This window comes from Micropterus salmoides, unplaced genomic scaffold (assembly GCF_014851395.1).
Source record: "Micropterus salmoides isolate LMB-PRFRI ecotype aquatic unplaced genomic scaffold, ASM1485139v1 Ms_hic_scaffold_23, whole genome shotgun sequence".
In the NCBI taxonomy this organism is placed as follows: Eukaryota; Metazoa; Chordata; class Actinopteri; order Centrarchiformes; family Centrarchidae; genus Micropterus; species Micropterus salmoides.
In genome coordinates, this window is record NW_024041484.1 from 4,282,550 (window position 1) to 4,296,493 (window position 13,944).

Below are 13,944 nucleotides of genomic sequence, written 5' to 3' on the forward strand. Positions count from 1 at the left end.
CGATTCTCTCTGACCAATCAGTAGTCTGCTGTGTATTCATGTCACATTTTAGTATCGCCTCAGCTCGCTTGGAACTTTGATGGCGGTGATACGAAAAAAAAGTACCAGTAAGAAGGTACAGGTACAACTTTTCTGCAATGGAAAACCAAACAAAGGCGAGTAGGGTCGAGCCGAGTCGAGCTGGTACTATGCAGTGGAAAAGGGGCTATACAGACTGAGTGAACACCTGGCCATAGAACAGGGTCGCCACAGACAGAGCTGGCTACCACAAGAGGAGAGACTCAGTCCCAGTGCGACAGAGGACAGGTAGAGACAGAGCTGCACTTTCTAACCTCATGCCCTAAATATGAAACATTTAAGAGAAAAGCACTTCGCAAATATTTCACAAATATACCCCGAATTCGAATTTATATCAGACACACAGAAACTCCCCTATTTACTGGGAGAAATGCCAGAATGCCAGATCCAACCATCCTTCGTCAAGCGCGAATCATCGGGCGAAAGGCGGTGTACACCCTGGACAGGTCGCCAGTAGAATGCCAAATCATTGCAGCAGAAAAATGTCCTTATGCCACAAACTGAGGACCACCAGTGGAAACTCAGTCTTTACTGATAAATATATTAAATAATTGTTTTAAAACGTTTTAAATTTTTATTTTTTTATTGTTATTTTAGTAATTGTTCCTTTATTTGCTTGTTTTTTTTATTTCACATTTGATACTTTGTATATGTATTTTTATTTTTTATTTTTTGTCTCAATACATACACATACACACGGTTACTATTTATTATTTATTATTATTTGTTTTATTTTCATTTTTAATATATTTTAACACGCACACACTTAGAATCAGAATCTGCTTTATTTGCCAGGTATGTGTACACATACGAGGAATTTGACTCAGGATTGTACATTGCTCACGATGTGCTTACTCATACAATAACACAATATTTAAATCAAACACAGACTCCAGTAATTATTTGTAGCTTTGACAGTACTATTGTTTTACATTCTTGCCAATAAAGTTGTTCCTCCTCCTCTTCCTTTTCCTTCTCCTCCTAGTTTTGTCAGCCCAGTGGTTGGCAGCTGGTTCCTGAGCGGCAGCCTGCCTCCTTCTTTGTAGCGGTTTTGACAGACATCAACTCAGAGCGTCACTACTGTGCCTGCTTCACCTTCTGGGAGGGCCTGGACAACCCACAGGTGAGACAGACGTCAGCTGTTGACTGGTTATCCATCTAGGCCTCAAGACTAGTACTGGGCTGTGTAAATGTAAATGCTCTGTATTTGTAAAGCTTTTACACTACATCTGCATTCACTCACATTTATACACTGGCGGAACAGCCCCATATATCATATTTTGGAACGATGGTCAGTTGACACCCTGGGACATCTTATAAAAGAAATTACTTTGTAACCAAAGAAGATCGTAAATACATCCTGAACTTCACACATATTTGAAATTTTCTCTTTGAATTAGCACAATTTTATTTATTATTATTTATTTTATTAGGTGCATAAAATATCTATTTGTTGAAGTTAAAGCTGGTATAGGTAACGTAGGGGAGAAAGTATCCAACCGAAAGAAATCCCACTCCCCACAAACACATTTTTATGCATGTTACTGGCCAAATAAAATAATGAGCTGGGCTTATTAGCTTTGTTGGAACACTTACTTGGCCAGGAAGCACTTCTACTCGGGACTGTACGGAGTCAGATCAGTCTCAGTAGTAAATGAAGTTCAGTCCCTCAGTTAATGAATGCACAAAGAAGGATTCACATATGTATTTGGGGATTTATTTACAGTAAAACTTTCAATGCGCACAAAAATATGTAACATTGTATATAAATGTAAAACAAAAAAAAAAAGTTCACAAATATATGCGTTTGAAAGTATTTGCATTTTTCATCCAAAACATATTTGGACGTTGTTACATTCAGATACGAACTGTTGAAGTTGCATTTACAAACTGTTTGCCGTGTGTGAACTTTTTAAGACCACATTGCTGGGGCTCAATTTTTTTCAAAGGTGAACTATCTGTAGCCAATCACATGGCTCCATCCACTTCAGTCAATCACATAAGCACAGATTTGAGGGTCTCATCTGATGTCTTCACGTTATATTTGGTGTTCTCTATGTTCAGCTGCAGAAGGCTGAGGCCAGCGAGGCAGATGAGGTGGATGAGGAACCGGCTGTCGTCCAATCAGCTCAGGTCTTTGCCCCCAAGAGCCTGGTGCTGGTGTCCCGGCTGGACTACACCGAGGTGTTCAGGGTACGACACACACAACAGCTCCAGCTGCTCTATCAGTTGTACATCTTTTGTGGAAAATGATAAATTAGCACATTCTCTATCATGTGGGGCACACAGAGGCTAAATCACTATAATATAAAACATAAACATTATTGTTTTTTTTTAAGGTACTATGAAAACACTATTCTTTATATGCTAAATAGCACGGGTGTGACGAGACACTTGAACGACGAGATTCGATATTCAACACTGGGTTCACGAGCTCGAGAAGAGACGACATTTTAACAAAGATTTAAAGAAATCTTTAATGCTGAATTATGAAAGTTTTGAGCATCAAACACTTTATTGCCTGCTTTCTGATGAGTTTTTCTTTGCCCGTTTATGGTGATTTTTTATTTATTTATATAAAGATAAACACAAAATTCAGGTGGCAGGTGACAGTTCAAACTCTAAAGCCTAACTAGATCTGTTTCACCTGTATATCAACTTTTCTCATGTAACATCATCGCTGCTGAGTCATGATTTAGTCTCCTCAATAATAAATTATTACTTTTTAATTTAGTTATAAACTCCTGGACTTTAATAACTCCTGTGTTTCAGCAGCGTTTCTGCACATGTTCATAACTTTCTGCACATTTAAAATCTCTCCCACTTATCGTGTGTTCTCTGATATGTCCAGAAAAAAGGCAGAATATTACCAGACTAACATCATCATTTGATGAGAAGTCTACTTGCCCTTTACTCTGCTGTGCATTACGTTATTTATTCACTGGTAGTAACGTCATCCCCTTCAGACCGTTTGACCAACGCAGTTTGGGACCGCATATTGCATGTGAAACTTAGAGTAAATGAAACCCGTGATCAGGCGGAAATCTCACCACAAATCTACACACGTTAACTTCAACAGCTCAGATAAAGTGCGGCTTACAGTTCCAAACAGAGCACGCTAGCTTCAGTTTTTTATGTTTTGTTGCAAAACTCTACCAGCTACGTTACCACTCGTCACAGCTGTCTGGACTGTCTGGATATGCCGGTGTCAGTCAGCTGTGCGATGATCTTATCAGTTATACATTTGTATTTGTCTGCATCAGAAAATGAATGTGTTGCTTGACAGCATGTGAAAAATGTAATTTGCGTGAGTCTCGCGAGATAGCTTTTTACCTGACGAGGAATATCGTCACAATTTAATCGCGCGAGATCTCGTCACACCCCTACTAAATAGCATTTGATAAATGATTTTGATTTTTTTTAAATAATACAGTAATATTAATAATTTCCTTTACTTTTGATATTGTGTCCAGTAAAGAAGCGATGTCTGGCCCTGTGGCATATTGACCCTTGACTTCTGTCCTTCCCTCTTGATTGAACAGAACTGCCTGGGTCTGATCTACACCGTCCATGTAGATGGCCTGTCTGTCCCATTGGAAACGGTGATTGGAAATCTTCTCACTTGTATCATCCCCATCGCTGGAGGCTCACAGGTAACTGCTAACCACTTATCTCTCTCTGACACCTGCACAAATTCACTGCGCTACAAAGGAAACGTCAACGATGGTGATTTGATGTCTTATAGACCACAGCTGTCGAACAGCAAGAGAAGGGGGCTCTATTCTTCAGTCCCATTTCTTATGCTGTTACAATTCTTTGGCCTTGCTGGGTGGTATACACTCCATGTGTTACTCCATGCCTTGCTCAGCAGCGCAGCTCATTCAGGCAATAAGCAGTGTAGAGAAGTAGAGCTTGGCGCAGCCTGCTAGTATATTTCCCTTTTTAGCATGGACTACTAAAGCTGACTGCTGACATCGCTAAACTTGAATCCGCATAAGCTTGGTACAGCAAATACTAGCTGTTGTTGGAGAGGTTTGGACCCTGTATAACTTGATGATTATGCATATGCAGACGTGCTTATAACCTGCCTGCACATTTATTTGTGCATGCACAATTGAATAATTTATAGATTACTATCTAGAGCCATGAGGTTTAAAATCACACTCATCTTCTTGTTGAGTGTGACTCATCTTTTCCTGATGGGCGGTGCCATATGCAGCTCAGTCAGACGTCCTGTAAACACATTTTAGTGTAGACGTTTTAGCATCATTTCACTTCATTTTCATTGTTATGGGCTTACCTGGGAGACTTCGGATTTTGCAAGCAATGTTGGCCATGGAAGAAAACAACAATCCTTCCATTTATTTGTTTATAACCAGACGAACAAAACATGTTTGTGTTTTATTTTACATAACGTCATATCTGACATACCAACTCAATACTTGCAACTGAGCTGTGTTGATTTCTTAGTGTAGTTGCTGCATATACAGAATAACTTCAACAATGAGCGACACTGTTTTTCCTTCATGCTGATGTTTCATCATTGTATTTTACATGAGAGCTCATTTAAATTTTACCATTTACCTTCCCCCCTTTCACTCATTGTTTTCATATATTTTGTTAGAACAGTAATTTTTTTAATCTCACCTCCAGAAAATAGTGACATCTTTTTGTGTTTTAACCGTTTTTTATTTTGCAAGTAAACTAAACATCCCTATTACCCTTATTCATGCTCATGGTGCACACACAGTAGGAAGTGTCTATTTCCTCTAAATGCACATCAGTTGAACCTTCCCACTGTGGTTTCCAGATGCTATAACCCATGTGTGTCATTTGTGTGCGCTCTACTGTACACTGGTTCCTCTGTGTTACAGATAAATGACTCCCCAGTTTGTAGTTTAGACAAGGTTCCTCAGGCCCTGGCCTGTGACTGGCTGCTGGCCTGTCTCCAGGTAACTTTCCCGTTCTGCAACCTTCACCAATCAATAAGCAGCTCAATGTTGTTGAATCTGTTAATCAAACAGACCGGAGTTGTTTTCTTTTCTTTAAGGAATGTGTTCTTTCTTGCCGTCATTTCAAATCATGCGTGATTGATGGCGCTTCAGCTATTTTTGACCTGCTTTTTTGTGCCTTATGTAATCCAAATTATGTTACATTTCATTTATTTATTTTTGTATCCCTCATGTTTGTCATTATCTTGATTTGTTGCTGCTAGTAATAAGCATTTAAGAACACTGATTATTTTGAAGTTGTTTCATCATTCTCTACAAACACACACACACACACACACACATTCAAACCCGTTGCTGTGCAGGTCGTAGTTCAGTTGCTGGGTGACCATATGGGACAGCAGATGGCTTCCTACCGGGAAGTGCAGCCTCTGAATGAGAGAATGAGATCTATTCAGTATCAACACACATAGTCCCAAACAACAAAGGCTAATGTGCAGCTCTTCTCACACACTAACACACAACTGAAAACACAAACACTCATTGGTGCACGTGGCAAACATAAAGCTTAGTCTTTTATCACTCTCCATCATACTGATGAATTCTGACTAAACTGTTATCAGAGTCATTAAACTGTCATTATAGAGCTTTATATAATACCTATAATGCAATGTAAAATGCCAGGCACACACAGTCTCCCAGTTTGTTTTGCTCAAACAGACAACCATATATATGTACCCAGCTCTTGAGGCCCTTTATAAATAAGTTTGTAGTGTTTCCAGCTAAGCACAAACAGTTCTGTACTTCGACTCAAGAGGAGGACACGTCACCTAGAAACGAGAAACACACACCGACACACTTACATTCCTATAACTGTTTAATCGCTGTTTAAGGACTTTTCTGTCAGCCTCACTAATTGTCCGTCATTCCCACAAGTCTATCGGCCCAAACACACACAACAGATCGACTCCAGCAGCGTAACACTGAAATAATTTCTGCTGTTAGACGTTGTGTGTGACAAACGCTGTCACACATTAAACAGCTTTTGGCACAGATAATCCTTTAAACTTTTGCAGAGTCTACATGGGACTCATGTATGTGTAATAACTTGCACATTACCTCAAACATGTTTACTTGATAGAATCCTGAAATGTGTTTCTCTTAAAATGACCTAACGTGTAGGGTTACAGTAAAACTCTGTATTCAAACAGGTTTGGAAACTGTATAAAATTTCTTGCACAAGACATTCTGATCTCAAGTTATCGTTTGCTAAGCCCTTTTCCTGAACAGCTACTGTCCAATCATAGCTTACCACCTGTAACTATGGAAGGGCAGGTCTGTCAAGCTGTGTACATGGGGCTATGGTAAAGAGGGATTGGGATGGTAGTTTCTTTTTTTACCCCCAAACCCCAAGATATAAGACTAAAAGTGCAATGAATGGATTTAAGAGTGTTTCTCTGCTTTAATGTAAGCTGTAACGTTAGCGTTAGCCTACAATAGTAACTCACCAACGTTTTACGGTTATTGTTGGGTCACAGTATTACGTTTGCCACACTCACTGGTTAGTCCTCATCCTAAAAGCCTTTCGTGTAACATTAAAAGTTCTCAATGTAAATTTAATTTGAACTGTCTTGAGAACGGAAAGCTTGACAACCGTATCAACAGTAACTAAGGGCTTAGTGAATGATCAACTTGGCAAAATGTTGGACAACTGCAGACCTTTGAACTTTTGAGCTACAGTTACATGCAGGCTGCCACATCAACATTAATTGAGTGTCCAAAAGAGGTCCTGCCATGTAACCCTGGACCACCTGGTTTCATATGGAGTAAACGGCTGAGCAGCGTTTGAAATAACTAAACTGACTGAAGTGTGTGGGTAAGACAGCTTGACCAGCAGGACGTCCGGTTATTTATCTGAGTAGTTTACACAACCCTATTGTGAAGTGAACTCAAGGCTGTTGGTCTGATGTGAGAAATGCTGCATTACAAAAGCAGAGCAGGAGGATGGCCTTGCGGTTAGGAAGACCACCCTTAACACAGAGAAGTGGCAAACCATTGAGTTTGTACGCATCCTTTCTCATCAAGTCCTCTTGAACAACATAGTGAATCCCCACAGTCTGTACGCGACCCTGACCTATGACCTGTGTGTGTGTGTGTGTGTGGTGGTGTTTGGAATTCCCCATGGTTGGGGATGACTTTTATTTAGTATGGAACAAAGTCAGTTTCTCATTGTGTCATCCATTAGTGATTGCGCTGTTACAGGAATATGTTTAAATCTCGATCCCTGTTTCTGGACACACTCTGTCACACTGCCAAACACTCTGACTGATTTAATTTAGAGTAACACATTAGAACGTCAAGGCATAACTGAGAGAAACCTGCCTCAAACTGAAAGTTGCACAAGTTGTTCCGCTGGAGGTCATCACCACTTTCTGTCAGTCACAACATGACGGGACACGTTAGCTGTCACGTAGCCTGTGAACTTTAGTTTTTCCCTTTACCTCTTATCGTGGCTTGTGTCAGTGGGTTTACGGTTGGAAGGTGATTGCTGTCTCCATATCAGTTTCAGTACCTGTTGTGTATTTATAACCAGTCACATGGAGTTGAAAAAGCAAAACCGTGGTCAGATGTTTAGTTCAATGAATATATCACCGCTGTAGAAATTCCCTTTGTCCTACTGTTACAGTGTGATTTCAAAACCGTGTTATGGACGTAGGAGTTCATATAGCTAATTTAATAGCCTCTCCTTTTTAACTCTCACAAGAAAAAAGAACCTTGTGCTCAGTGAGGCTCCTCCTCCCTAACTTCATAGTCTGAGACCTTGAATGAACTGCACTATTAAAAGTAATATAATCCACATACTTCCCCCACTATTACTATTATTACTGTTATATATGACAAATGAACTGAACCAGTATTTGTACTGTTGTTGCTCTCTCTTTGTGTTTGTTATTGTACTGCAGAATGATAAACAATGCCTTTACTTTGTTTTGCCCTTGTGTCTGTCATGCCTTATGTTGCACTCATCAGTTGTCATCCTGCAGTTCATGTTTACCATGTTATTGTTTATGCAGCTTACTTGTTTTGCCATACTGCTACATTACATAGTCATATTGTTGTCAGGTTTGGGCATTCTGTGCCCTGACGCCTGTTATTTCTAACCTGTGTCTTATCCCACGGGGTGTTTGTGTGCGTGCGTGTGTGCGTGTGTGTCTGCCCGGGTGCTTGTGTAGCCGGGCCAGGAGGAGGGAGAGGAGAGTTTGGTACGCCAGCCTGACTTAATTCTTCCCTCACCACCAATCAGCTCTGAGCTTTCCTAGCTTCCTTTTCTCCACCCATTCCCCTCAGCCGATCCACTCACACCTCCTGTGGCAGGAGAACCAATGGAAATGCTTTGATACAGACTCAATATGTGACCACCAACTGATCATTCATTACATATTAGGGCAATCTGATACAAGCATCTTTTCCCATATAATGACTATACCAAAGAGTTTGACTTTAGCACTGATAAATGGTGTTTCCCCTGTAGTTCTGTTGAAGATCTGAGATTGAAACTACAAATAGTAGTAAAGTTTAGGTTCCGCAGTACATTTTCAGATTAGTATTCAGCGTAAGTAATGAGTAAATTTAAACGTATAGAAACATTTAATAAATAGTTTATTACATGCTGTAATGTAATTATGTGCAGCTATGAGGACATTTTCAAGGGTGGACAGCTTCAAATAGTTTACTACTCTAGCAAGCTTAGTAAAGATATTTTCTGGGCGTTCTTGCCTTTATTTTACAGCAAAGAGTAAAGGGGGAGAGACAAAGGGTCGCAGGCTGGATTTGAACCGCCTCTTTTTTAGCTCAAATCTCAAGAGCCAAACATGAATTGAACACACCTCATGGTCAGATGTTGGATCACATTATTGAATTGCTAACAGCTCGTCCGTGGTCGCTGACGCTTTTGCTGCTGCCGTAGACAGCATGAAATAACGCTGCATTTTCCCCTCCCATCTAGCCTTGTACACACCAGCCATACTGACTGGGTTATACACAATTTTAAGCCATAATTATGCAGCCCAAACTGACATTGGCAGTCTCATTTTTCAAATTATGGATGACTTAACAGGTAAAGCATAACCTGAAATACTGTGTTCAATAGTACTGATCTTGTGCTGCAGTGCTTAGTTGAACTGTATTATTCTGCTCATTCTCTATTGATTTATATCTTTGCTGTCTAAATCATCCCCATTTCCATTCCCTGATATGCTTGTTATCCAAACCACACACAAATCAATATTTATTGGCTTTGTCCTCAGTCTGAGCACAGTAGATTTCCAGATTTGCAACATCAATTTGGTTATCTGTACTGGAGAACGTAGTTATTAGACACAGTGTGGTGCAAATCAGAGATCCTGAATATCATCCTTTAATAAGCAGCGTCTGTGCTGTTGTAATCTCTTTGAGACAGACACTATTGTTAACCCTTCTACCAATTGCAAGTCAGATCAGATAAGAGTTTTAAACCGTTAAATGTTGGAAATTTTATCCCAGGACACGCTTCATGGATCTAAATGAATCATCCATATAGGTTCACCCTGATTCGAACTCCTTTCGCTTAGTGCTCACATAAGTCTGCAGTGGAAAATCGCCTGTGCATGACACATGCCGCTGGGATTTCTCTCTCTCATAAAGGCTGGTGGTTTGCAGGAAAGTCGTTGGCATGGAGTCCTGCCCAGCTCCATTCATGTCCCGATCAGCTGGAATGGCTTGTGTTTTATTTGTGATGTACCTGCTAAGCTTCTGGGATTCTCCATCTCTCTGTCGCTGCTCACACACTGCTCTCTGGACACGGCCAACTGTGATTAAACCACGCTGTCAACCCCTGATTTTCTGAGAAATAGCGGGACTTCTTTGGTTTTCTCACCTCCCTCTTTAATCCTTCTTTTCTCTCCTCTGTCTTAATCTATAGAGGACTATAACGTTAGGTGCTGGCGACCGGCAAGTTATCCAGACTCCCATCGATGACTCACTTCCTGTCAGTGGGAGCAGTGTGGCCCAGCTCTTCAGACAGCTTGGTACGGACAATTATATAATGGGATTAATTCTACACTTGTCCCCTTTCCAGATAGTGTTTTTTTCCCAGATATTAACTCAGGGTTTAGCTAAACGATGAGGATAGAAGTCATGAATAAATCCTGGTGGCGATCAAATGTGTTCTGTTTTAGTTATTGCCCAGTTCTTTCCCCAACCTCTGCTTTTAAAAAAAAGAAAACATGTAAATTATCTAATGCATCTTACCTGTGCTCTCCTCTCCCTCAGGTATAGTCAACGTGTTGTATCTGTTCTGTGCCGCCCTGACGGAACACAAGATCCTGTTCCTGTCCAGCAGCTACCAGAGACTAACAGACGCCTGTCGAGGATTGCTGGCCATCATGTTCCCCCTCAAATACAGGTGTTATTCCAGTCCTCAGTCTCTCAGTGCTGTGTCTTTAGAGGTTTCTCTGGCTGTTCTCTTTTATTTTGATTTTATTTTTGACATATGTGTCTAATATCTTAATGGGTAAAGCATGATTGATATCATTGAAATCTCTTCCTGTTTGTCCCTTTCAGCTTCACCTACGTTCCCATCCTGCCGGGGAAATTACTAGAGGTCCTGAGCACCCCCACCCCCTTCATCATCGGTGTCAATTCATTCTTTCGCTCGGAGACACAAGAATTGGTGGGTTCTCATCATTACAATGCGACAGACCAATGTAACAGTGCTACTGTGTATTTGGATAAGAACTCTCTGGTCATGAGGTCGTTGTCTCATGAGCCTTATTCAAGTCCCGGTGGCTTTAAGTTATATGGTCGAGATTTCGGGTGTATTTTTGTACTAGACAAGGACTGAGTTGTGTCACGTACATTAACATCATTTAGGAAGTTTTTTCCAGCCAGTAAGTACAGGAAAAATAATTACAGCAGCACTTGACATATACATATGGCATGTAAAACTTGTTTTAAGCCAGACTCAAAAGAATTTGAACCCATCCTTTAAATCTGTATGTGTGAACTGAGTATAAAAGTGATGACCACCAAAGTGGAGTGCCCCTACCACAGTACTCCACTAAAAGCAGTCTGGGCAATACTCCATGTGGCAGTACCCCTGCTTTGACACTACTTTTTAAGCCAGCATTTATCTTAGATCTTACCCTACCTTGTCCCTCATTTTCAATCGCCTCCGTCATTGTTACATGGGAGATTGTTGACAGTACGTCCTGAAAGAGAAAATGAAAATAGCTCTTGAACAGAAAGCAACCAGGGACCCACTCTGAAGCAGCAGAAAATGCACCACACAGCCAGCCTGACAAAATGCCAGCTACACACATCATTAAAAAACCTAGCATGCAGTGTTGGAAGCTGGAGCACATGTTGCAACTTTCCAGCTATGGGAGAGAAATGGGATATAATTAAAGCAGCTTAGTGTTAAAAGTTGAATATATTGTTCCTTAGTTTAATAAACGTGCCCCGAAAAAGGACCAGAGTGGGTTTCAAAATTAGACGGAGGATGTTATATACTTAGAAATGCCTGCAGCAGTTCTGACATGGACCAGAGTTGGAGAGTTAATTTCATGTAAACTCTCACTGACCCATTAAGCAATGGTTCATGTGTCTTTTAATAAACTGCCCCTCGTGCCATCTGTTACCTGCCTACCTTTGTAGATTATAATACAGTACTCTTTACAACACTTGCCAAGATAAATTGTACCAGTATACACGCTGTTAATTACTGTCTAGATCTCAAGATCAAAGAAAAAAATGTGCTGCTGTCTTATTAAAGTCTGATGAGTGTAATGAATGCTCCTGTTAGTCTGACCGTATGCTGCTGCTGCATGTCCCTTGCTGTGCCGCACTGATGGAGCCTTTGTCTCACATCACAACGAGACACTGTTTTGTACAGTAGTCACACGCCCATTATCAATGTATGAGCAGTCACCGGGGTCGGGGGTCAGAGGTTATTGTTTGGGCAGCCTTTCCTGCTGTCTGCAGTGAAACATGAATGTGTGTTTTGTTGTGTGATAGCTAGCGTCCTGTAATGAGCAGCTGTTGACTTCGTCTGCGTTTGTCTTTCAGTTGCTGTAATGGTCTTGTGTGTCCTGCTGCTGTGTTTTTATCAAAAGTCTCAGAAGCAGAGATGAACAGTGTGCTTATGTGTGTGTTTTCAGCTGGATGTGATCATCGCTGACCTGGACGGTGGCACAGTGACCATCCCGGAGTGTGTCCACATCTCCCTGCTGCCTGAACCGCTCCTCCAGCAGACCCAGACCGTGCTCTCCATGGTAACCACACCCATAATACACACTACTACTGAGTACTGGGAAATCATATTAACAACCAGTGTGTGGTTTCAACTGAGCAATAAATTCCCCTGTGGTGCTTTAATGGTTGGGATGCCAGGAAGCACTTCAAGGATTGTTTTTCTCCTGTTTCTTTGTGTTACTATTTTCAGGTTTAATTTTGGTTTTGTGTAGTTAACATTTACAGAATTTTTGTTTTTAGTGATTGCTTTTATTTTAGCTCAGACTGGTAAACTTTGAAATTTGGTGCAACTTTTGGATATTTGTAACCCAAATACTCTCTGTCTCTCAAAATGAAATTGGGTAACCATTAGGGGTTTGACGAGACACTTAAACCACGAGACGAGACAAGATTCATGAAATCGAGATGAGATTTTAACAGTATTTTTAAGAAATCTTTAATGCTAAACTATATGAAAATTTTTTTCTGCAGCATTTTATTGTGATCTGTTTTGTTTTTATTTATGAAAGGGAAACAGAAAATTCAGGTGGCAGGTGACATTTCACAATCTATTGTCTAACTATAACAGAATATAATGCAGAAAGGCTCTCAGTAGGGGTGTGATGAGATCCTGTGCTGCTTTCAGATCTGTTTCTCATCTAGATCATCTTTTCTCATGTAATATCATCCCTGCTGAGTCATTATTTAGAGGCTACTTCCTCAAACAAAGACGCAAAGAGGAGCTTTGTGTCTTGCGTCTTTGTTTGAGGAAGTAACCTCTCTAAATGTAATCGTGGCACCTTTTCACCTCAATGAGAAATTATTTCATTTAAATTCAGTTAGAAACTCCTGGATTTTAATAGCTCCTGTGTTTCAGCAGGTTTTCTGCTCATGTTCAAAACTTTCTGCACATTCAGAATCTCTCCCACATATCTGTGTTCTCTGACATGTCCCGGGAAAAAAAAGTCAGACATACATAGCAATATAAGTTACTTTGAAGGAAAAGCGGCAGCTAAATCGTTAAGTGTAAATGTAATATTGCAAAACTCAACCAGCTACGTTACCACTCGTCACAGGTGTCTGCGTGTTCAGTTGAATATTATCAGGGCATACGCCGGTGTCTCATCAGCTGGGCGGAGTTGATTCGCTCCGTGACTTTATCAGTTATCCATTTGTATTTCACTGTGTAAGAAAAGCAACGTGTGGCATGACAGCATGTGAAAAATGGCAATCGCGTGAGTCTCACAAGACAGCTTTTTACCTGATGAGAAATCTCGTCACACCCCTAGTAACTATAGATCAGCCAGTTTTAGCTGAAGCTTGGTGATATGATGCTGCCAACTCAATTCAATTCACTTGTATTTATATATCGCCAACTCATAACAGAAGTCACCTCATTGGACATATCAAGCACTTTACCACATTCCACAGCCGCAGCCCATTCTGGGAACTGCTTTTTATCTAAGTGTGTAAACAAATTATTTTCCAGCTTCCTTATTGTCGTATTGATGTCTGCAGAATGCATGCATTTCTTTCCTGCTTCTCTTTGTTTGCACCGTTTACTGTGTTTACATTGCATAACAAATGTGGGATGTGTTGATACTCACTTTATTGTGTGCATCAGGTGTTTATGATCCATTTACTGGAT

General features: G+C 40.5%; 1 protein-coding gene across 7 annotated transcripts in view; it reads left to right on the forward strand.

Moving 5' to 3' along the window:
- Nucleotides 1-13,944, forward strand: part of sbf1 (SET binding factor 1) — a 65,595-nt gene that overhangs the window by 25,861 nt on the left and 25,790 nt on the right. For 3 of the 7 annotated variants that reach the window (XM_038738358.1, XM_038738359.1, XM_038738361.1), the window contains exons 3-11: nt 1,064-1,201; nt 2,143-2,271; nt 3,621-3,731; nt 4,953-5,030; nt 8,261-8,290; nt 9,988-10,093; nt 10,338-10,470; nt 10,629-10,737; nt 12,224-12,337. In XM_038738358.1, the coding sequence (XP_038594286.1) occupies nt 1,064-1,201; nt 2,143-2,271; nt 3,621-3,731; nt 4,953-5,030; nt 8,261-8,290; nt 9,988-10,093; nt 10,338-10,470; nt 10,629-10,737; nt 12,224-12,337 (948 nt within the window). The remainder of the gene's footprint in view (nt 1-1,063; nt 1,202-2,142; nt 2,272-3,620; nt 3,732-4,952; nt 5,031-8,260; nt 8,291-9,987; nt 10,094-10,337; nt 10,471-10,628; nt 10,738-12,223; nt 12,338-13,944) is intronic. The other 4 variants (XM_038738363.1, XM_038738364.1, XM_038738360.1 and 1 more) reach the window with 3 other exon arrangements.